At 47.4% G+C, this 23,332-nt stretch overlaps 1 protein-coding gene across 1 annotated transcript in view; it reads right to left on the bottom strand.

Moving 5' to 3' along the window:
• Positions 1 to 987: 987 nt before the first annotated feature.
• Positions 988 to 23,332, bottom strand: part of LOC115332050 (arylsulfatase B) — an 83,247-nt gene continuing 60,902 nt past the window's right edge. The window contains 3 exon segments of the mRNA XM_042292853.1: positions 988 to 2,777; positions 13,680 to 14,122; positions 16,582 to 16,878. Coding sequence (XP_042148787.1) covers positions 2,634 to 2,777; positions 13,680 to 14,122; positions 16,582 to 16,878 — 884 coding nt within the window. The 3' untranslated portion in view covers positions 988 to 2,633.

Here is a 23,332-nt window from a genome sequence, read left to right on the forward strand (position 1 = left end):
TGATTCGCTGACGCATCTGCATATGCCGTCGTGGAAGAGGCTCGGCATCTTCCCATTTATTCGGCCTTCTCGGACGGAAAAAAATTTTTCTGAAATATCTAAAAAAAAAGAAAAAGGAGTCGCGATGTTTTGGTGGCGTTTTTAACCAAGCAAACCTGTACGCAGTATGCCTTTCATCGGATGATAATATTTTTGCACCACCAAGGAGAGCCCCATCATTTCTAAGAGCACTGATTTATTACGCAGAAAACCTCAAAAGACTGGGAGACTTTGTGAAGGTATTAAATCTGACAAATGCTACCGCGGAGCTGCTGCAAGAAACTGTAAGAAGAAACCCTCTTGCGAGCGAGCTGTACTGTATTGAGAATTACAGACTTATTCCGAAGGGGGCTGCAAGGCTGGAAGCAGCGAAGCTTGACTTAGAAGCGTAGTTTGAAATTTTGGATTCTGTGCCACAGGAGTTGGACGGTCCTGCGAACGGCAAACTTCATAATTTATTTAAAAAAAAAATTGGACATAAAGTGGCTATTTTTACTAAGAACTTCAAGTTGCGCGTATGACTTCGGTGCAAAACAAGCGCTCGAGTGGTCGCTTATCGTCTCCGTCGATGTGAAGCGATTGATCTCCGATTGGAAAACTCTCTTTGCTAAGAAAAGGCACAGCCTAGAAATAAAACTCCTGGTATGTTCCTTACCATTTCCAGCATTCATGAGAATTGAACGTGTATCTCCGTGAAGAGAAAAAAAATATTTAATGTTTATAGAGACGCTTGTAACATATTCACGTTCCGGTATAACGTATTTACGTTCACGAAAAGTGTACTGATTTTGTCCCGGTCTCAGTAATATTTCTCTTCCTGCATTTCTAACTCTAGTAATCACGTAAGTTAGTTCATCCCCGTGCGCCTTCAATAATTTCAGAAGGGCCTCATGTGATTTGTTTAACCGAGGTTTCACTCGTGTTTGCCTTCAATACACACGACGAATGAAAAGACACGTATGTTTTTTTTTCTTTTATTTCTCTGACAAGCTAAAAAATTAAGTACGCTATATTTTCGTTTAATGATCTAACCGTCCTACGCAGGTGTGTAACATGTTCCAAGAGTCGCAAAGTCGTTTTTTATTCTTCTTGCTACAGCATAGAAAATGCACATATGCGGAGGCACATGCCAGGAAAGGCGCTCTAGATGTATTACATTTATAAATACTTTATGACGTAACGGTGTCACGTGACGTTACGTCATGTGACCACGTCACACAATGATATCGGAGTGTCATGGGGCGTCACGTGACAATGTAACGTGGCGTCAAGTCACGTGATGCCAGTTTCACGTGACTCACAGGGTTGCGGGATGTCACGTCACCATGTCACATGACACTGTGGCATCTCGGGAACCGAGCTGATGATGTCTCTCGACGTCATTATGTTCACGTGATGATGTCATGGTAAAGTCTTCATATCAAAAGTCAAACTTGGGGGTTTTACGTGCCAAACCAACGACAGACATCTGGGGTGCCCCGGCGGAGGTCTGGTGATCTTCTGTTGGCGAATTTTGTGTCGCGAAACTATAGGTTTCGGGAAACAGGTTCCCCGTCTGAACGCGACCGAAGAAGTGGCGCGCCTCCGATAAAAGTGGCGCGTGTTCGTCGCTTCTGGGGCAATTTATTTTTTTGAAACCTCACCGAGGCCTGTCAATCATCCGAAGGAGAAACGCAGACGCTGCCAATGACCGTTTGACTTGGCTGTAACGTCTGACCTTCGAGGCGGAGCGAGCTTTTGGAGGAGTCTGATTTTTGGCCGATTCCGTATCCGAGCCAAAGCCGAAAAAAGACAAGCAAACATGGAGGTGAGCGATAAGCGGAGAATCGGTGCGTGCGGGTCCTACTTGGTTGCAAGTGTGTGAACGGCGTTTAGCAGTACGGGTTGGTGGGGCGGTGCAGATTCATCAACAGTCGCGACGAGTGCAAGCACCGGATATACAATATAATGGCTGGGGATAACTTTCTTTACGACCGGTGCAAAAATGTCCGAAATGCTGCGACATCATACGCTTTTTCTTTGACGTTCGCGGTCTTTCCCGGGTTTGGCAGGACTAGTAAACCCAGTGAGCCAAATCTGACGAAGTTCGTTGAGTGGTATTAAGAAAACAAACTGTCTCTTCGCACCTTGCATACTTCATATCATTTTGCTGCGAATCGCTTGATATTCCCGGTGTAGATGACAAGGTTTGGAAAAATTCTCGTGAGTCAATACGTCACAGGTTTCGCGCGTCAAACTCCACGTGTAAACAGGCCGATTTCGCGAAATCTCGGTTTTGCTAAACTGTGGCGTGTTCAAAAGATGCATCGTGTGAATAAGCCTTTACATGGCGCCTTCTCCGCAATAAGCATGCGTCATATTGCGGGCACCTCGGCCGGGATTTGAACCCGACACCTGGGAATCCGTAGGCCGGCGCTTTACCTCGGAGCCATCGAGGCGAATGGTAAACCCTTCAAACCTCCGATGACGTCGCGTGAACACCATGACGTCGTCCGCGAGGCTACACGCCACGTAGACAAAATCGCTAAAAGCTAGCTGGCCCTATAAATGTCACGGATTTGCTGAAAACTGGGACCTTCTCCCGTAAGCGCTTTCTATAGCTGCGGATAGACGTCACCCCACGAAACCCACGCGCCGTTGTGCAGCGCCGGGTGTGCTCGTGGATCTTCAGGTACGTTGCCAGGGGACCAAGAAGTGGCCTTGTACACTGCAAGTTTTTTTAGGAGCCTCCGCACTACCTGCAAATAAAAATGGATTTTTTTTTATTCTTACTCATGATCACAGACAGCTTAAGAAGCTCAGGCCGTGGAGAGTCTCGAGCATTTTTAATCGGTTCGCTGCCAACGGGATTGTGCATTAAGGCTGCGGTCCCACGTTTGCAACAATAATGCCAGAGCTGGCTGTACTCCGGCTAATTTTAGCGGAAAAAATGTCACGTCTGTGCCGGAGTAACGCACTTCATTCTAACTGAAAATGAATGGCCCATTCATACTAAATACCTTAGGACAAGATGTGACACCTATCTCCGCAAACATTTGGTAGACAAAAAGCGTCTGTTTAGATATTTTTGGAGACGCGCCTCTCTGAGTCCTATGTTTATAAATTTCTAATGCGAACAAGTTGCGTTCTGATTTTATTAATAGATAGATGAAGGACGCATGATCGAAGTCTCCTATTTACGTCTTTCTTCGAATTTGTGCGCACACTTTTGTTTTTTTAAAGTGCATTTTCTATACAAGTTGAAAGTGTCGTAACTTGGTGTAGCCTCGTAACTTAGCAGCGAACATTCACGGCTTATTTTTGATGAACATAGGAAATCAGCATAAAAAAATAACAAAAGCACCACTCTCGCCGTTTAGTCGTAAACTTTGCCTTAAAAGGATTAAATTTCGAAATTTCATCCTAAGAGTTCCAAGTTTTTTTCGGAAGGTATTTTAGTAGCTGGTCTGACATTTTTCGTGTTCTAGCGGAGCTGAATTGGTCCTGTTTAAGACTATTTTTTTTTTCATTTTGTATTCAAAGTTGTTTAAAATAATTTCACAATGAAGCAATATTTTAAAGCTTGACTACGCACGCGAAGAACGCAATTGAGAGAAAACGTTATTTTGAAAGGAAATTTGTTAATAAAATATTTCTCACGATTATAATCTTTCCACGATTAAAATTTTCAAAAGCTAGCTAATCGTTCTAAGTATAGAATAGTATTTCAGCTGTAGCAGACGACACACACTTGCGCTATTTCCTGCTTGTAAAAATAAACAGTCCTAAGTGACTTTCCGGAAGACGATACGGATGGCGCCACTAATGTCGTTACAATGTTGCCAACTTTGGGCGCTTCAATACCGATGTGTTGCTGCGTTGTCGTTAGAGCCGACTAACGCGATCTTCTTTGGCTGCGGGTATCACTCAAAACAACTTTCTTTCCACACATTTTTTTTTTTTCAGAGTAACTACAAGTAATTTTCAGTTTTGTTCCAAATAAGCTAGAGGAGTATTCGTACCATGCGTGTTTCTGAAAAAGGCGACCTCTTCCTTTATAAAAAGAAGGAGAAGGTATTAGAAAAAAAATGCAGAGTATTGTTTGTTGCAGGGACTCAAGCCGTAACTGTAACCGTAATCGAAAACTGTTTAGGAGCGAAATGTTCTTAATATACGTAACCGTAACGAAATCCTTATTCGAAATTTGTGAAAACCATAACCGTAACCAGAACTGTACATTATTTCCCGTTAAGCAATATTAACCAATGTGAACGGATATAAACGGAAAAATAAAAATATTAGTTCTTCTTAAGAATGACCTCGAGGAGAGATCTTTTAAATATCGTGGCCATTTGACAGAGTTGCCATCAGCGAGTGTTACCTCTCTTAATACGTCTTCGGTCAATCTAACTTTAAGGTTAAGAATACCTGATTGGAATTAGTGGTCGAGCTTGTAATGAAAAGTCTATTTTAAAAGCTGCCACACTCCTACAATTGCTACATGTATTCAGCACGTGTCATCTTCAGGGTATTACTTATAAGATAGAAATCTGAGATGTCCATCGCACTCGGTTCGTTCAAAACCACCGATGTTCCTGACCTGCAATAGCCAGTATGAAGAGAGGAGGCAAACTGACCATCATGCAGAGCTGGCGGAAAACTAAACCTGGTATTCATTTCGTCTGAAACGTGTCGCGAGTGACGTTCTTGGAACAACACAGAAAGACAAAAAGAAGTTTCTAGAGTAATTAGACCCATAGGGTCATGTGGCCGCCAGCCTGCAGGGACTTATATGGAACGCCTTTTCTCTTCGTCTCCTCAAGAAACGAGTTTGTATAGACACGCATTTAATTATCATTAGTCAAAACTTATTTCACTAGGCTCACTGAGATTATTTCAAATAAGTAGAATGACACACATTTTCAGTCACAGTGGTCGGGGAACAATTAATCAGGATGGTTCAGGCGGTGTTGGGCAAGGGGGTGTGGCCGTACCGCTACCCTAGAGTGAAAGCCGCAAGAAAAGCCGCTCTCTACTCCGGCAATAGAGAACATTTCGGGGCAGCACTGAGAATTTAACTGGATTTTATTTCAAAACACTGAATGCAGGCACTGGCAAGACCGAAAGAGAAGCGCGAGGAAACTTCACGAGTTCTGACCCTGGGCTATGCCCTGGGCCGGCTTGTTAGAACAGCGTCACATCTGAGACTGCAAAGGCTGGGGCTCGCGAGCATCTTGAGACGTGGCTTGAGTCCCGCTCAACTCGCGCGCTGGCTTTCGATGGGTTTGACAGTGCCTACTTTCCTCCAGTTTCAGCTGAGATAATGTTTCTAGCATGACCAACCCTATAGACGCTTTACGCACGCGCCAAATTACAGCCGCCATTGCTGACCTTCACTTGTCTTTCCCAGATGCCGAGCCACTAAAGCGGGCGTTGACAAGCCTCCAGAAAGGCCAATGCTGTGGAGAAGGACACTGTAGAAACTGAAATGGCAATAACCTGCCCCTCTATGGTAACGATGAAGTAAAGTAAATGTAATAAGAGGAAACAAGAACTGAAGGTCGGTTATGGCGGCGCTCATCCACAGCTGCTGCAAAGCGTCTATACTTACGACCACTCCATCTGGAAACACTCCAGCACGCACCTTTCGGAGGGCCGAGTTTCAGCGGCGCCTCGTGGCAAGGCCTTGAACTCTGTATATTTTTTCGTATTTTCCCCGCTGCACCAGGTTGTTTTGGCCTTTATGATGTTGGCGGCGCGCGGTCACAGCCAGTACCATCTGGTGTTGACTTCGCAAACTAAAAAAACAAAAAGCGAGCTAATTAACGACGAACGCGCTTGAAACCGGAAAGCGCGATCAGCAGGCACGCACCCACGGATAACAGAAGAACCTGAGGAGGTAAGAGCATAGAGATCATATGGTAGGAGGACCGAGTTTCTGTGCCGCCTAGTGAGAACGCCTCTCACTAGGCGGCGCTAAAACTCGGCCCTTTTCTTTTATTTCCTTTTTTTGTTTTTTAACTTTTTTGGCGTGTCCAACTTCGACCCTCGTTTCAAAGAGATTGCGCCGCAGAATACAATACAATACAATACAGCCGGGAGCAGGCTCTTCCATAGGGAGCGCTCAGATGGAGTGGTCGTAAGTGTAGAGTTGGTCGTGGTTTTTTGCAAGTATGCCCTGGGGCAGTTTGCTCATCTTGCGGCGGCGGCCACGGCTGCGGCCAAGAGGGATTTTTATGTCACGTGACCAGCTCCATGAGGAGAAGGAAGTACCTATAGTCGGATGCAACCTAAGAACAATCTTTTAGCTCCACCCACAAGCGCATTGCGCCCATCTGAAGTGCCTCCGCCGTCGAGAAAGTAGTTCGCTAGCAACGTTGCTTTTTCTTCCTCCAGGAAACCTGTCTTAAACTACTACAATATTTATTTAATTCATTCAGGACATTTAAATAAGTTAGAATACGTTTTTGTCAACGAAATAGCTGTTTAGTAAAGAAAGAAAGAAATTCATGTCCAATGTACCGTCTTCCCAATTCATTTTCTGTCCAAGATACTGTCTAACATACCGTCTAACATACCTCTCAGCAGTGCTAAGCCTCGCGCCCGCTTCGAAATTTTCGTTGGCGATAGCGTCGCTGGATTCTCACGTTGTCGCGCAAAAACTGCTGCAAACGCAAGCCGATACCATCAAGATTTCGTGGCGTAACCTCGGCCACGTAAAACACGGTGCAAAAAAGCAGAATAATTGTCACGAGAAACTATAGCATCGCGTTGCTAAGGCCAGCAGTCATGTTGAGCTTTTTTTTTTTTTTCCAAAAGGATCGCGATTGGTCCACAGAATCGTGACGTCATGAAAACAATTGGCTGGCGTTTCTCGGCGTAGGATTACATTTTCCTCTGAGAGGCATTTCCGGTTTTTTCTTAGCTTGCAACCGACTATAGCGTCCCTGCTTTAATGGCGGAGAAATCCGTACCGGTTCAAGCACAAAAGCCTAATGTCGCTCGCAGAAACTGACTGCAGGGACTTTCAACTGAGTCCAATTGACGGCCCCTTCATACTGTAGGAGCGGCAGGTAAAGTTACGGCCAGGAAGGGTAAATGTGAGCCAAAATAAAGAAAAAAAACCACGCGAGATAAAAGCGGTGGCAGTATATTTATATGCTTCTGTAGCCACACTCAAAGCCAGCCCTTTTCTCCGCAGCCGCGGCCGCAAGATGAGCAAACCGGCCCTGGCTGCTTATCATTAGTTGCAAAGGACGAGTGTCAGGGTGGGCGTAAAGCGCACATGAAAGCTTAAAGTCGTCGCACTATTAAAAAAAAAGAAAAAAAGAAAGCACGTGGAAGTTGATTGTTTGGTGTTATTCTTATCTGAATAAATGAAAGAAAAATTAACCTAAAAAAAGACCTAAGGAGGGATTCGCTCATGTGCAATGATTTTGGTAGAGCACTTCACGAGAAGGGGTTTATTAGAACCTTTAATGAACGTCAAATTTGAGACACGATGACTGTCTTTTGTTGTCACACCGTGATGCCTAGTCACTGCGTTTTGGACATAACACTCTCTGTGAGTTGTCAACGAGTAGGGTAAAGTTAAAAAGTGAAGCATCCAGGCATGATGACGGACGCCAATTTTCCCGCTCAATTCAGCGAAAATTTCCCTACTAAATTTAGCGGGAAAATGCCCCACTAGATTTAGCGGGTTAAGTTTCCTGCTAAGTTTAGCGGGGAAATCGACGGCATGTGACCTCAAGATTCATTTAGTTTTCCCGCTAAATTTAGCGGGGAAACTGTGACATCTCATGATGCAACGCGCGCAATTACGCCGATGGCGACGCCGCTCGCCGCAACTGGCGCCTAAGAACTGCGCCCTGAAAGAGAATGTAACGTGTTTCGTATGGTTGTAAAAAATTGTCAGTAAAAGGCTTAAAAGTCATGGTTTTTAGTCTTGGCTACTTTGGCTATATATCTAGAGCGCAGCTCTTAGGCGCCCGTTTCCGGGCTTTAGCGGTGTCGCCGCCGTCATCGGCGTTGGCGTAACCGCGCTATATTTAGAGGGAAAATTGAAGTCACGTGAACTCAACACCAATTCAATTCCCTGTTAAATTGAGCGTGGAATTGAACTGCCGATTAGGTCACGTGGCATCAATTATAGAGCGCAGCTCTCAGGCGCCCGTTACCGGATGAGCGGCGTCGGCGTCGGCGTAACTGCTCATTGTATTACGGGACTTTTCCCCACTAAAGTTAGCGGAGAAATTTTACCGCTAAATTTAGCGAGGAATTTTTTCGCTCAATTTAGCGGTTAAATGTTTCCGTAAAATTTAGCGTCGAATTTTCCCCGCTAAATTTAGCGGGGAAATGGACGTCACGTGACCCCAACACCAAATCAGTTTCTCCGCTAAATTTAGTGGGGAAAATGACACCACGACTTCGTGTCGCGTTACCCATGAACAAATTCAGTGGCAGGACGAGAGGAAAGGAAAGGAGTAGGAGGACGGAAGGAGGAGGACGAGGACGAGGGGAGGATTAGGGGGAAGATGAGGGGGAGGGGAGGAGCAGGGAAGGAGGAGGGGAGAAGAGGGTACAAAGGAGGAGGAGGGGCATACTTCCCCCTCCTCCTCCTCAAGTGCTGCGCTCTAGTTTCGCATTACGGATTCGTAAATATCTGTTTCTTTTTTCCGCTACATTTAGCGGGGAAACTGTGGGAGGAGGGGAGGGTTCTGACGAGGAGAATGGGAGCGTACGCATGAGGAGGGGGAGGGTACGCAGGAGGAGGAGAGGAGTGTACAGAGAAGGAGGAGGGAAGGTAAGAAGGAGGAAAGGAGGAAGAAGAAAGGCATACCCTCCCCTCCTCCTCAAGAGCTGCGTTCTAATTTCTGGTTACAGAGATTTGTAAACGTCTTTCATTCTTTTACGGTTCTGGCTATATTTGGATCATACCTTCAAGCCGTTTCGTGGTCTTTTGGTGGGACCATCTGGCAACAGTGTTAAGGAGTATTCACTGGAAGTCGTAGCCGTGTGCTTTACGGTCAAGCGTGTGCTCAGAGCAAGCTTTCGCCCGATTTATTCCGCACCGTCAAAGATTATCTTCATGGCAAACCATAAGTTGCTTTACCCATTTTTCGTGGTGACGTCCGCACATGAATACATCATATTGTCACGAATGACAATTGATGAGGTGATGATAACTAAAGAAACTAAACGTTTAATGGGGCGAACTTGTGCCCAAAACAAAAAGGGAACACAAGAAAACAGCAGAACGTCGCGGGCGTCGATGTCGGCGAAACCGCAAGATCGAGCGCTGGGGCGAGACTGACTTTGGCTAGCCACGTGAAGCCCCTTATGTACACGCGTGGGCTTCTGGAATAATCGGAGTAGAAGGTTCGACGCGTAGAACATTCGGACCTAGAATAAACATCAATGTTCTCGAACTCACCAGAAGATTAGACTGAAAGAATAAATAAAAGACCAGTAACTCCCTGGAATCGAACCCTGGCTCTTCGCGTGGAAGGCAACACGATAACCGTTAGTCTATGGCCGCGCTGCCTACATAGCCAACTGCGCGCGCGGCATTACTACCCCCATTCAGAAGTGCATCACCCCGATGCAACACAATACAAAACAAAGCAAATAAAAATAACGGCAAACTAAAGAGTCATTTGAAACACATAATGTCCACACTCCTATCGAGCGTAGTACGGCTTCAGGCGCACGACGTGGACGACTTCAGGTCGTGGTGCGCACCGTGATGATGTCCTTGTTCCGTCGAAGATCTCCAAGTCGACGAAGCACTTTGTAAGGTACGAAATAGCGCTTCAGGAGTTTCTCGCTTAGACCGCGTCGTCGTATCGGGGTCTAAACCGACACACGGTTTCCGGGCTTGAAGCGAACGTTGATCCGGCGAAGGTTGTACCGGGTGGCGTCGATACGTTGTGGATCTTGAATCCGGAGTCTGGCTAGCTACAGACTTCTTCTGCCCGTTGGGTAACCACCTGGGCGTCGTCGCTTCCGTTGACAGCCGGTTCCTGGGGTAACATCGCGTCCAGCATTGTCGTTACTTTGCGACCATGAACCAGTTGAAAGGGTGTAACCCTGGTGGTCTGTTGTACGGCCGTGTTGTAGGCAAATGTGACGTACGGTAACACCTCGTCCTATGTCTTGTGCTCCACGTCGACGTACATAGAGATCATGTCAACGATGGTCCTGTTTAGGCGTTCCGTCAGCCCATTAGTCTGAGGATGGTACGCTGTGGTTCGCCGGTGGTTGGTGTGGCTGAGACGGAGGATCTCCTGCATCAGCTGGGCCATGAACGATGATCCACGGTCTGTAATGAGGACTTCGGAGGCGCCGTGACGGAGGACAATGGACTCGAAAAAAAACTTGGCGATTTCAACAGCCGTACCTGATGGAAGCGCTTTAGTCTCGGCGTACCGTAGGAGATAATTGGTTGCGACGATTATCCATCGGTTTCCTTGCACCGATGGTGGGAATGGTCCAAGTAAATTCATTACGATCTGCTGGAATGGGGCAGATGGCGGCGCATTAGGCTGAAGAAGTCCTGCCGGTCTCGTCGGTGGTTTCTTCCGTCGTTGACACACGTGGCCAGATCGGGTGCAGTGGAGGACTGTTTTCGCAAGCTTGGGCCAGTAGTACTTTTCGCGTATCCTGGCAAGAGTCCTGCTGTGGCCAAGGTGTCCCGCCGTCGGGTCATCGTGGCAAGCTTGAAATATTTCCTCTCGAAGACTGAAAGCGATCACCAACAGCCACGCCGTGTTGTTGTCAGTGACGTTATCTTTGTAGAGCACACCCTGTCGGACGGAGAAGGTTGGCAGTGTTTGTACGAAAACGCGGGGGACGGCGCTTCCTTGTCCCTCTAAATGCTCGACGAGTGATTGCAGCTCGCAACAAATCGTCTGTAGTAGGCACAGAGTCCGAGAAATCTTCTCACGGCCTTCTTGTCAGACGGCGGCGTAAGTGCAACTACTGCGCAGGTCTTCTCGGGGTCAGAGAGAACGCTTTTGTTGTTCACGACGTGGCCAAGGAACTTAAGTTCACCATAGGCGAATCGACACTTTGTCGGCTTGAGTAAAAGGCCCGCGGTCTTAATGGTTTGAAGCACGGCTCGAGGTCGTCTCAGGTGTTCGTCAAATTCTCGTGAGAATACCACGACATCGTCCAGGCAGACGAGGCAGCTCTGCCATTTCAGACCTGCCAGCACAGTGTCCATGACACGCTGGAAGGTGGCTGGTGCTGTACAAGGTCCGAATGGCATCACTTTAATTTCGTACAGTCCGTCGGGAGTGACGAAGGCAGTTTTCTCGCAGTCGCGTTCGTCGACTTCGATCTGCCAGTAGCGACTCAAGTCAATCGACGAAAAATATCGGGGTGGCGCAGTCGGTCTAGCGTATCGTCGATGCGGGGAAGCGGATACACGTCCTTCTTAATCACAGCGTTCAGTCGACGATAGTCTACACAGAACCTCAGGGTTCCGTCCTTCTTCTTTACAAGGACGACTGAGGACGCCCATGAACTTCTTGGGGGTTAAATGATGTCGTCGTCGAGCATTTCCTGAACTTTGACTTGAGTCACCTTCCTTTACTTTAAGGAGACTCTGTACGGCGACTGGTGGACAGGGAGCGCGTCGTCGTCGGTAACAATGCGATGTTTCGCCATTGGTGTTTGGCGAACTTTCGAAGACGTGGCAAAACAGTCACTGTATTCGGTGAGGAGGTAAACCAGTTGCCGGCGCTTAGGAGCCGGGAGCTCGGGGTCGATGTCGAGCTGCGGCGGCGACGTGCTCTTCTGCTAAGACGACGAGGTTTCCTCAGGGATTACAGTGACCACGGCTGGCGCCTGAAGCTCCTCGACATGGCCCACGGTGGTACCTTTTCGTTAGGTGCTGCGGCTCCTCTCGAAAGTTTGTCACGAGGACAGTTGTACGCGGTCGTCGGGCCATGGCGGCGTAGCTCATCGTCGGTTGTACGGGTGGTGCCAGGTCGACGGGAGACTCCGGCTGGAAGGCTCGCTGCAAGTCCTGTCGCACTACTTCGGTCATGGAGAGCGAGGCAGGGCGATCGGCACTGGACAGCACCTTTCTGATCTCCTCCCGAACGACGTCGCGGATTATCTGACGGAGATCCGGGTTGTTGCAGCTGAGGGGCGAGAGGGCAGCGACGCCGGGGTGTCGCTGATAGTGGGAAGCGCGCATTTGAAGGGCGCGCTTGATGTTGGTTGCCTCCGGGACGAAGCCTTCGACGGTGGTCGACGGGTTGCGGACGAGGGAGGCCTCCTAAGATGTCATCCCTAACTCCTCGCATCAGGATCTGTAGCTTCTTTTCGTCGGTGGCTTGGAGGTCGGCGCGAGCGACCGGGTGCAGGACATCCTCGACGAAACTGATGGTTGTCTCGTTTGCGCCCTGAGTCCGAATTCGAAGAAGGTCTTCGGCTTTCTCCCGTCGATACTGGTTGGTGAACGTTTCTCTCAGCGCATCCTTGCAGGCAGTCCATGAGGTCAACGAAGTCTCGCGATTCTCAAACCAGTGCCTGGCCGTTCCTTCGAGCGCGAGGTACAGACTCTAAAGAGGCTGTTCGTACGCCCATCCATCGTGCAGGGCCACTCGCTCGTATTGCTGTAGCCAGTCTTCGACGTCTTTGTAAGGCTCACCATGGAAGGACGTGGGCGTACGGGCAGCGACTCGTAGAACGACGACGGGAGGAGTGGTCATTGTCGGTATTTTCTTCCTCCGGTTTTCGGGCAAGAGACCCAATTCTGGAGACTGACATCTGATACGACGGCTTCTTCGAGCTTCGCTGTCTTTGGCGAAGGGTAGCCTTGCGGGGCTGAGCACGTCGCTTGGCCGGGATGTCTTCGGAGGTGTACGCTCAACGGGCATAGAATGCAATACCCCGCACCTCCAATAAAATGTCACGATTGACAATTGGTGAGGCGATGATAACTGAAGAGACTAAACGTTTAATGGGGCGAACCTGTGCCCAAAACAAAAAGGGAACAGAAGAAAACAGCAGCGCGTCGCGGGTGTCGATGCCGGCGAAACTGCAGGATCGAGCGCTGGGGCGAGACTGACTGGCTCGCCACGCGAAGCCCTTTATGTACACGCGTAGGCTTCTGGAATAATCGGCGTAGAAGGTTCGAAGCGTAGAACACTCGGACCTAAAATAAACAACAATGTTCTCGAATTCACCAGAACATTAGACTGAAAGAATACATAAAAGACGAGTAACTCCCTGGAATCATACCCTGGCTCTTCGCGTGGGAGGCAAGCACGATAACCGTTAGTCTATGGCCGGGCTGCCTACATGGAGAGCTGCGCGCGCGGCAAAATAGTCATGATATAATGAGAACGGCAAGGCGTCATTTTGACTGTCAGACCGCCGAAATACGCTCGTGGTTTACTGACATGCTTTCGCTGCATGTGAAGGCCCGAATCAAAAGCCGATGTGTTTTTAGAGGTTGGAAAATGGGACTACCGTAAGATCTCCCTTTCGTTCTCAGCCTTTCGGTGTGTAGGTTACATTTTGCCAGCGGCTCATTTTTTTTCTGCGTAATACTCACGGTATTTTTTAAATTTTCTCTCATATTTATTTGTTTTGCTACTTAAAAAAAAAACACCTAACAATAGCACAATGTTTGCTTTAAAACGTACCTCGCTGTGTTGTTCCACAACGTTGTTGTACTCGCAGGGGTCCTCGGATAAGTCGAATAGACAAGGTGCCAGGGTTGGCGTGCACGGTTTGCTCGTGTCTCTCCGACCGCACTTGACCGGAATCGCGTAGGACCCCTGGCCCGAGCCGCAGGTGACGTCGTGACCGGAGTTCCTCAGCACTTGGGCAGCGACGGACGTCTCGCACTCGTGGCGAGTTCTGTCGGTGTCCCACGCTACGTTTCCAGGAATCTGGAACCAGTCGTCCAATGCGCCTCCCTTCACGGTCCCGCTGACGAGCTTGAAGTGGCCCTCTATGATGGCGGTGACGTTGTCGATGGGATCGATGTTGATGAGGACTTCCTTTCTCGGCGCCTCCGTCCCGTGTCTAAGGGCCTCCAACTGACTGATGCCGTCAATGTCGCCAAGGTCCGACGGGTCACCGCCTGCGAGACTAGCGTCCATTCAACACGAGCCAAAGAATCACTCATTTAACAAAGCAATGAGCTAGAAAAAAGCAACTTGTATTTAACAATTTTTTAAACCGCCTGATACTGGGTGGACAACGAGAAACCAAATTGTGGCCTTTTTTTTTTCTTATTATTATTTTTTTTTTTTTGAATAACGAAAAGAAAAACAAAGATGTTAGCCCTGAAACTTCTGGGGCTGGCTACTTTGCTTTGAAAGAGGGGAATGGGAAGAAAAGGGGAGAGAGTGTGTTAATTCTGGAGGGAGCACTCAATGAAGCACGACTCTGGATGAAGATTTTGATGGCCCACAGCACTGGAGAGTTATTCACTCAGCACACTTGAGTTTAGTGTAATACAGTCATCGCAGTCTACGTTCAATCACTTGTCGCGTATCGATAGTTATGAACACGAGAGTCTGTATTTACAATAGAAATAGTATTATAGACGATCAATAAGCCCTGTATTTTGAAGACATTTCATTTCATTTCATTTCATTTATTTACTCTCAAGGCCGAAGCATATTTCCAATGCAGCTATAGCTTTTTGTTGAAGACTCTAAGGGTCTTGCGAACGCAAGAATCTCTCTAAGCTAAAGGGCTTGCTGTCTAATTCTGGAATATTATTTATAAATATCTGCCTGTCTTCGTCAAAAAGATCACATTCATAAAATATATAACAGTTTTCCTCAGGCACGTCGCGATGCTGACAGTTAGGGCTGTTGACGAGACCGAATTTATGCCTTTGAATGTTTCTGTATGTGGCATTCAGGCGCAGGCGATGTAGAATAGTTTCAAAGTTTCTTGGCAAATTACGTGGAAGTGCATTGTGGAGGAAAGGATCAACCGCATATAGCGGTTTGTAATGATATGCCGGTAATTGCCATAATTGTTGGAATACCTGCTTTCCAAGTTGTCGAATAAGGGCTCCAGTGTCGCTTTTGGTAAAAGGGACTACATCTGCTACTCCACGTACCGCGATCAAAACAACCCTGAGCTTCAAGAGCCGCTGAAAAGACTACTTCCATAAATCCGTCACCGTGCGTGTTGCATTCTGGGAACCTGTGCGCCAAAAGTGGAGCGCGTATGGATTTTGCTCACCAGGGATTCCCACAGTGTATAACATGGCACTAGGCCGCTATGAGGCGCTTCGAGTTTTGGAATAAGTCTTTTCCAAAAAAAAAATCGACTTAAAAGTACTTTAGTGCTTTAGCGAGCTAGAGAAATGTTCTACGGATTGCGAAACCACGGCTGGATTGAAGCGAAACACGTTATCACTTAGAACGTTTATAATGTTCTAAAGACACGTTACGGAGGTACAGGGCTCTACTGTGGAGCACAGTAAAAGCTCCAGATGCAATTATTAGTTCGGATGCTCCTCTACCTCGTTACACGCGAATGATGCCATGCCAGATACTGAATCTCTAGTCCTTAGCTCTCAGTTCACTTTGCCGGCACCGGTGGCGGATGAGAGATTCCTATGGAGACCGTACAAAAGTGTGAAACGCTTCATCTGCGGTCTCTGTCAAATCCTTGAGATTAAACTTTCGTGCATCAATGGATACCCGGGACACACTCTAGTAGTCCTCAGTGACGCAGTTCGTACCTAACCAAGTTTCTTTAACAGACATTGACTTCAGTACAATATTTCTTAACAGATGGGTTTTTAGAGTTAATTGTATTGGTTAATATACAAAAACAAAACTACACATGGTTGCCCTACACGTTGTCGCACAATGTCGGTGGACATTCCTTCTTGTTCTTGCCGAGGAAAAGCAATTTGGTTGTGAAGATGTAGGCTGCAAAAGATAATGTCCAACGGCATGAAAGACCAAATCGGCGAGGCGGTTCTAGGATACTGCGCTGGATTTCTTTTGGCCAAACCGACATCAATTGGGGTGTTGAAATAAATCCTTCATTATGTTTCCTTTCTAAGGTGTGCTTAGCTCCTCATCATAAATTGCCTCGGCGAATAGGTCTTTCTTATTGTTGGAGACTGTACCTACACAGCAACAAGACCACCTCTATTGCAGCTGATGGGACGTCAGTGTAAGGCACGTATACTCTGATACTTTTCTGTGGCATATCAAAAGTGAAGGCTGCACGTACATAGTTTTGATCGGTGCTCAAGACTCGCGAATGCTACATGGCCTTAGAATGTTGTCTACGAGTATGCATAGCTTTCATGTGACGTCATCACAGCATGCTAGTGCTCTTTCCTGCTTATTTTTGCCGGGAAAATCAAACTCGATGATTGCAAACGCGTGCTCTAAAATACGTATACGCACTTGACCATCAGGGCTACCACTATGGGCGTCAATGCAAGCCATTTATAGTTTACCGCTTCCAGTCTGCAAGTGAAACTTTCTTTCATGGTTCGTTTTATTTTCGTCTCCACATTATTTGCCTATGAATGACTGCTCCGAATGTACCACTCACCAGCAAGCTGGTACAAGGTGGGCAGCCAGTCGGAAATGTGAAAAATGTTGCTGTAGTCTCTCCCCTGCGTGCCGCTTAACGACGGGCTCCAGATGATAGCGGGGGCGCGGACACCTCCTTCCCAGGGCGTGATCTTCTGTCCCTTGAAGGGCCACGCGGAGGCGTAATTGGGATTCTCGCCTCTGGAATTGGCGCCGTTGTCCGAAGAGAAAACCAGAACAGTGTCGGCCAACATGCCTCGCCTGCCGAGGGCTTCAACAACCGCGCCTACCGATTCGTCGAGGGCGGATACCATGCCTGCACAACAGAGAATAGAGACAAAGAAAGAACGACGGAAATGTAACGTAAATATTTTAATCTGGGAGACGTAATCTGGGAAGTTCGCACCAACGATAGTCTCCTCTGTACTCACAAAGCCTGGCAGTTCGACGACGGAGCCATAAAGTGCCCGGTTACAGATTTGGAGCGCGAGGATCTGGTAGCACAGAGCATCAAAGAGCCATTTCTCGGGGAACCTGGACATCAGCGCACAGCTTCTGCACCGGCAAGAACCCGAGATACACTTGTTCGCTAGGGAGAAGTGTGTTTCGGAGTCCCGCCGCAGCGGGGCGCCAGTCGCGCGGTTCCCCTCTCATTCGTTGTCTGCCGTTTCACCTTTTCCATTTCGGCGGCCGTTTCTCGTGGCGATCTGCCAGGCTTTGTCAGTATATAGGGGGCCATGCCCCAACATAATAAAGCTGTAGTGCTGAGTTTTCGGCGTCAGCTAAAAAAGAGCAACGCTAGATATGAACTGGGCACGAGTGCTGCGACATCCAGGGATTCGTCTCAAATGCGCGAAAACACACGTTTCAGCCAAACGCTGACGCGACACTCGTTTCCAATTGGTGTCTGGCATTGGCCTATTTTAGGTGACGTAAGAAATACATCACTAGGGCTTTGTTTTTGAGGAGGGGTTGGTTCGTTTCGGTTGGCCACTCTGTAAAGGTGGTGGCAAGAGGAAAAATTATTGCCATAAAAGCATTGCCAAGTATGATATGCAGGGTTATATATATATATATATATATATATATATATATATATATATATATATATATATATATATATATATATATATATATATATATATAGGGTGTTCCAAGAAAAAGAGCACTGTGCTTTTCGGCCCTGGTAAATAAAATATATGCAGCGCAGAAAGCTCGAACTCAGTCAAAATGTGACGCTAGCGGTTGGGATAGAAAGCGAAAGCTTAAGAGCATAACGTTACTTGAATTACAAGATAACTGAATTAAAAAAGGGAATTTTTTTATTAGCTCATGTTCACCTAAACCAATATTGTAAAAAAAATAAAGAAAAACAGTTGACACTGTGGGCACCTGTATTATTTATTTCAGTGAATATAACCTCTCAGCAAAAAGAAAAACAATACCCGCTTTAAACTTGAGGAAGAAAACGAGAAGAGACTTCTCGTTTCCTTCCTCATGTTTAATTATTCCTACGAACCCGCTCGTTCTGTCCAATACCCGCTTTCTAGCAAATAAGTGTTTTTTCACTAAAATGAATCCCACAAGCGTCCACAATGTCAGTTCTAGCTTTGACAATATTAGGCTCAGGTGGACTTCGGTTCATAAATAAATTCAGTTATTCTGACTGATGTTTTGATTCTGGTAACGTCACGTTCTCAAATTTTCACGTCGAGTCCTAACCGCAAGCGTCACATCCTCACAGATGTAAAGCTTCTTTGCAACGTAGCGTTTATTTACCCAAGCGGAAATACACGGTCCTCTTTTCTCGGGAACTCTTTGTATATATTTTTTACTGTTATTGAGTAATCACCTACTACATTGGGCTTTTCGGTCACTGTCAGCTTCAGTAATGCAGGGCGGGGCTTATTTTCTTGGCGACACTTTTGTTCGTGATTCCTTCTTTGACAGTTATCCGCAATTTTCGTTCTATTTTTTTTTTTCGTGCACCAATTTTTTTTATTGACAAATGACAAGTACGAACATGCTACCACCTCTTGCTGCGGTGCAAGTGCTACACTCCGCGACAACTTTTCTTGGCAATGCAGTGGAAGGTACAGGCCCGCGTCCCCTCTCCCATTTTGAGTGTGCGCGGGCTCTCCTCCTCTCCCAGGAAATGGGGGAGGAGGAGAGCCTGCGTACACTCAAAATGGGAGAGGGGACGCAGGCCTGTACCTTCCACTGCATTGCCAAGAAAAGTTGTCGCGGAGTATAGCTACCCATTTTATATGCTCATACCATGGGGACTTGTCCGAAATTATTAATGCGGTTAAAATGAATCGAAAAATGTGAACCATTTCGCTCATTGCGGAAACAATCGTCGTAAGTAAAATACGTATGACGGTCAAGAGGTTTGTGCCACTGCGTCACCTGGTGGGTGAACTATTTGCCACGCGGAAACATGACGTGACGTCGGGTGACATCAATTTACGCCCCGCGAAATTAGATGTTGTCGTTACACTTCAGAGGGGAGGTGGGCGCCCCAAAAAGGTGTCTTACGTTCAAAAAGCATACAAGGGCTATAGTTCGGTACTCTTTACTATGGACCGCAGAAGAGGAGGCTTCGAGCCATCAGAGCCAATCCAGTCCTGCGAGACTGTCACATGACCTTGGGGAATGAGCGCTTACGTGGCACTTCTATCGCGCTAGCTTCGCTGGAATGGCTTGCAGCGTCCTCATCATCATCATTTATTTTTCTCGAAGACCCAAAAGTATGATGGCTATAAGGGGAGGTGTGCCGAGCAAAAAATCGAATGCATGCCACTTGTTCATGACATCGATGCCACCGGTACTCCGCGCGTGGTACAATCGCGCAACGCACAATGGAACCAGGCGTAGAAGTGCGTCCTGCTTGAGCACTCGGAACACAAGACGATCTCGTGCCACGCTCGCGCACGATACTTGAGACGCTTTACGTCGCGCCCCTTCGAGCAGAATGCATTAAGCTAGAGCCACTAAATGAGCTGCGCTTAGAGTATCGGCAGTCTGTTACCCGACACCCCGACACTGTTGTGAGCGCCGCCAGTTTGGGGCTTCTGCGGAGCACACGCAACTGCCGATCGCCATGATTCAAAAGTGTGACTTCCTCAGCATTAGATTCGGTGCTCGGAAGATGATGTAATATTGCTTTGCTCTGTCGCGAACTGTTTAAACATTTGTGGAGGGCGGAAAAGCGTTTCCTGTGATTTCAGATAAAGCTTAAGATAGCTGGCAACCATGATTTTAAGACACAATATGTCCAAGTGTCGTTACTCTGAAACGTAGCTTATTCAGTGGCCCTACACCGAGCTCCTGGCCGCAGCGCCACTTTTGTCGTCAAGAGGCGGCAGCACGTGAAACTACCCAAGAACGCATAGCGCGCTGTACACCTACCCATATAGCCACCATACCAAAAGGGTATTACATAAGGGGTGAGCATACTCATAAACCAACTCATGTTTACAAGGAAACCAGAGCGCTTCTAGCGGACGCCACTGACGCTTCGCATGCGCGATGGAGTGTGGGCAAGAAGCTCGCCGTCGCCCACAAAAAAAAAAAAAAAAAAAAAAAAAAAAACATTGGAAGCCGATGTTGTCGGCACGGGTGCTCTTTTTATGTTGATTTTATGTTATGTTGAAATTGTTGACTCTACGTCTTCCTAACAAGGTCTGACTACTTGAGCGGCTTCAGCATTTTTAACGAGGCTCGTTACACCGCAAGACTTCGCGTGAGAAATGTGACGTGCGGCGATTCATCCTGCGGCGATCCGCAGAATGGGCGCTAAAGCCTGACTCGCACGATGAGATTCTGGTCGCTATTTTCAGTCGCGACGTCACTCGGGCTGCAAAAGTGTGGACCGTAGCTGAGATGGTCGACGTCGATGCTGAAAATCGCAAGCAGAATAGGGCATTACAAATCGGTGATGGCCACTGGCACGGCCACTCGATTAGGACCGTGCCACTGGTAACAATGATCAACATCTCCACGTATCTACTGTTTACACTGAGCCTACTAACCCCAAACGAGCTTCAAACTTAAAAGACTTTTGAGGCCTGCACATACATTTTATGGCAATTACCGGGTCAGCGTTTGGTCTACGGGCCGCTGTCGCTTGAACGAGCAGATGACAGTTCGCAAGCATGGGCAATAGAGTGTGGGCAAGAAGCACCGTGTCCCACGTCAACAAACTATTCCAATGTCACGTTGTCGGCGTCTGTGTGAGTCTCCGTACTTTTTTTCGTGTTGGAATTGCCGATTCTACGTCCTCATAGCAATGTCTTACCACTTTAGTTGCCTGAGCGAAATCATTGAGGCTCGCTATACGCCACAACACTTTGCGTAAAAATTTTGACCTGTGGAGATTTATTCATGTGAACGCCACAGAATGGAGGCCAAAACCGTAATGATATTCTTCTCACTATTTTCGGTCGCGACGTCTCTCGTGCTGCAAAAGTGCAGAAGCTAGCGGTGATACGTGGATACTGAAAATCGGAAGCGGAATTAAGACCAAATGAATCAGGCGTAACAAGTGGGTGATGGCCGCTGGTACCAATGATAAACATCCTGTATCTACTGTTTACACCGAGCTTACTAAAAGTCTTTTGAGGCCTGCAATTACTTCTTATCGCAATCGCCGGGTCAACGTTTTGTCTACGGGCCGTTTTTGTTTGAACGAGCAGACGACAAAAAACAGAGAGGTTTGGAAGAGCAGATGACAGTTCGAACGATCAGGCGGCCGTTTGAGCTTGAAGACGCACTGAACCCGCGGGTGGTCCGAACTACTTGGAGGTTTTCCATCGTTTATGTTGGAACTAAACAAATGGATCTGCCAGCCACAAGTATCCGTAAATTCAACACAAAGTGTTTCAGACACAAACAATCGTAGTTCGACAGCGTCTGGTTTTTCCTTTTTACGGCAACTATCCATGTTCTCGGACGAACGGAGGAGGCAAAAAAAAAAAAAAAGAAAACACATGAAACCTGACCTTCAAACGTTTCCCGACTCTTTTGGTACATCCCCTGTTGCGGCATTTTGAGGAGAAGGCAGGTTTTCGTCTTGTTTCTCCCAAAAGAACACATAAATGGATGTCGCGCACGGTGATTTCCGCCCACCACCCCAGACCGGAAGTGCGCCCGACGCGCCACCACCACGGCGTGACGTAACAGAGTTGAGTTCGCGTGTATAGAAAATAGGGAGTTTTAGAATAACGTACGCAATTTTAGCGCACGCTAGCGCTAAATTTAGCGCTTGCATTAGCGCACGCGACGCAAGAGAGTTTTAGAATAGCGTTTCTCCGCCGCGACGCAAAAGCCCAAGCATCTCGCGCTTGCGACGTCACCAAGATACAGTAAAAATTTTTATTTCACACACGAAATGCTGTAACTTTAGAAAAAAAACGAGTTTTTTGGTCCAGAGTAGCATTTTAATCTGTTTAAACATGAGAACGCGACGTGAGCGGTTGAGCTGTCGTGTCCGCTTGCGTCGCCTCGGCAAGAGAGGTCTCGTGTACTGACCTTCGCACATCATACCTTCGCCGTGAAATGTTCGCGCGTCGCAAGCATCAAGTTGTCGGTAATCGCTGCCAAACCGAGTACAATGTCGTCCCGTATTGAAAATTGCAGTCGCGAGGATACCGCCGACGTCGCACTCACGACGCCGCCAAAGCAGCCGCCGACATAATCCTGGAAGCCGCCATGTTTTTTTAACTGTGCTCGTCTTGGATTTAGCCAACTTCTCATCACGAATCCTCCTAGGAGAAGCGCAAAGACTCTTTGCGTACGCACGCTATTTCCGAGAAATAGCGCACGCTAAAATTGAGCACGCAAAGCGCAAAACCTGGCTTGCGTTCGGAGCATGCGCAGTGGCGACGACGCTATTCTTTGCGTACGCAAAGCTTTAGCGTGCGCTATTCTAAAACTCCCTAATAAAAATCAACGCTACTTGAACAAACGCAAAACGCTCAAATCTGCGTACGAGGTTAGAGAAGAGTAGCAGCTGCAAATATGTTTGTGTTATTTATAGAAACAATCTGGTCACGTAGTGCGTTCCCGTTTTTTGTGACCAATGGTTATTAGAAATTTGACGATAGACTGTGGACGTGGAACTTTCACGTAAGTTGCAAGAATAGACGAGGGAAAATCCGGTGAGCAGGTGAAAGCAAAGATTTTTTGAGATGCTTGTTGGAGAAAAACGACGACGACGACTGGAATAGCCAGCATCATTTTCCGCCGCTCTTCCTGTAAGCTTGAAATGTTATGCCTTTCTGCTCAATTTGGCCATCTTAACATTTGTTTTAGTGACTGGTCCCTACGGGGCTATTACCGGGCACAACCCTGCCGCCTAAGAAGCGACCACTTGCGACAGAGGTGCCCCGCTTCAATGTCCCGATCCACCAGACCTTGACCTCGGACGCTCAAATGGATACCGTCGCGACTACGAGCCACATTTCTGCAGCGGAAACACGTCAATTATTACAAGAACCTCAACTGACGGCTAAGGACATTAATGACGACGTTCCATCGAAGAAACAGTGCGTGAATCTTCCCTCGGAACAAATGGACGAGGAGAGGACATCCAACTACTCGTTTCATGACGGCACTCCTGGAGACGAAGACGACTTCATTCAAGTCACAGTGCGGAAAAATCGCCCCGCCGGAATCCCGCTGATTATCAAGCCAAAAGAACAGGGAAACTCGTTCTGGAGGATCAACCCCAACAGAATAGCCAAAGAAAATGTGACAGTATCACAAGA

This window comes from Ixodes scapularis, unplaced genomic scaffold (genome assembly GCF_016920785.2).
Source record: "Ixodes scapularis isolate PalLabHiFi unplaced genomic scaffold, ASM1692078v2 PGA_scaffold3__209_contigs__length_174095766, whole genome shotgun sequence".
Lineage (NCBI taxonomy): Eukaryota > Metazoa > Arthropoda > Arachnida > Ixodida > Ixodidae > Ixodes > Ixodes scapularis.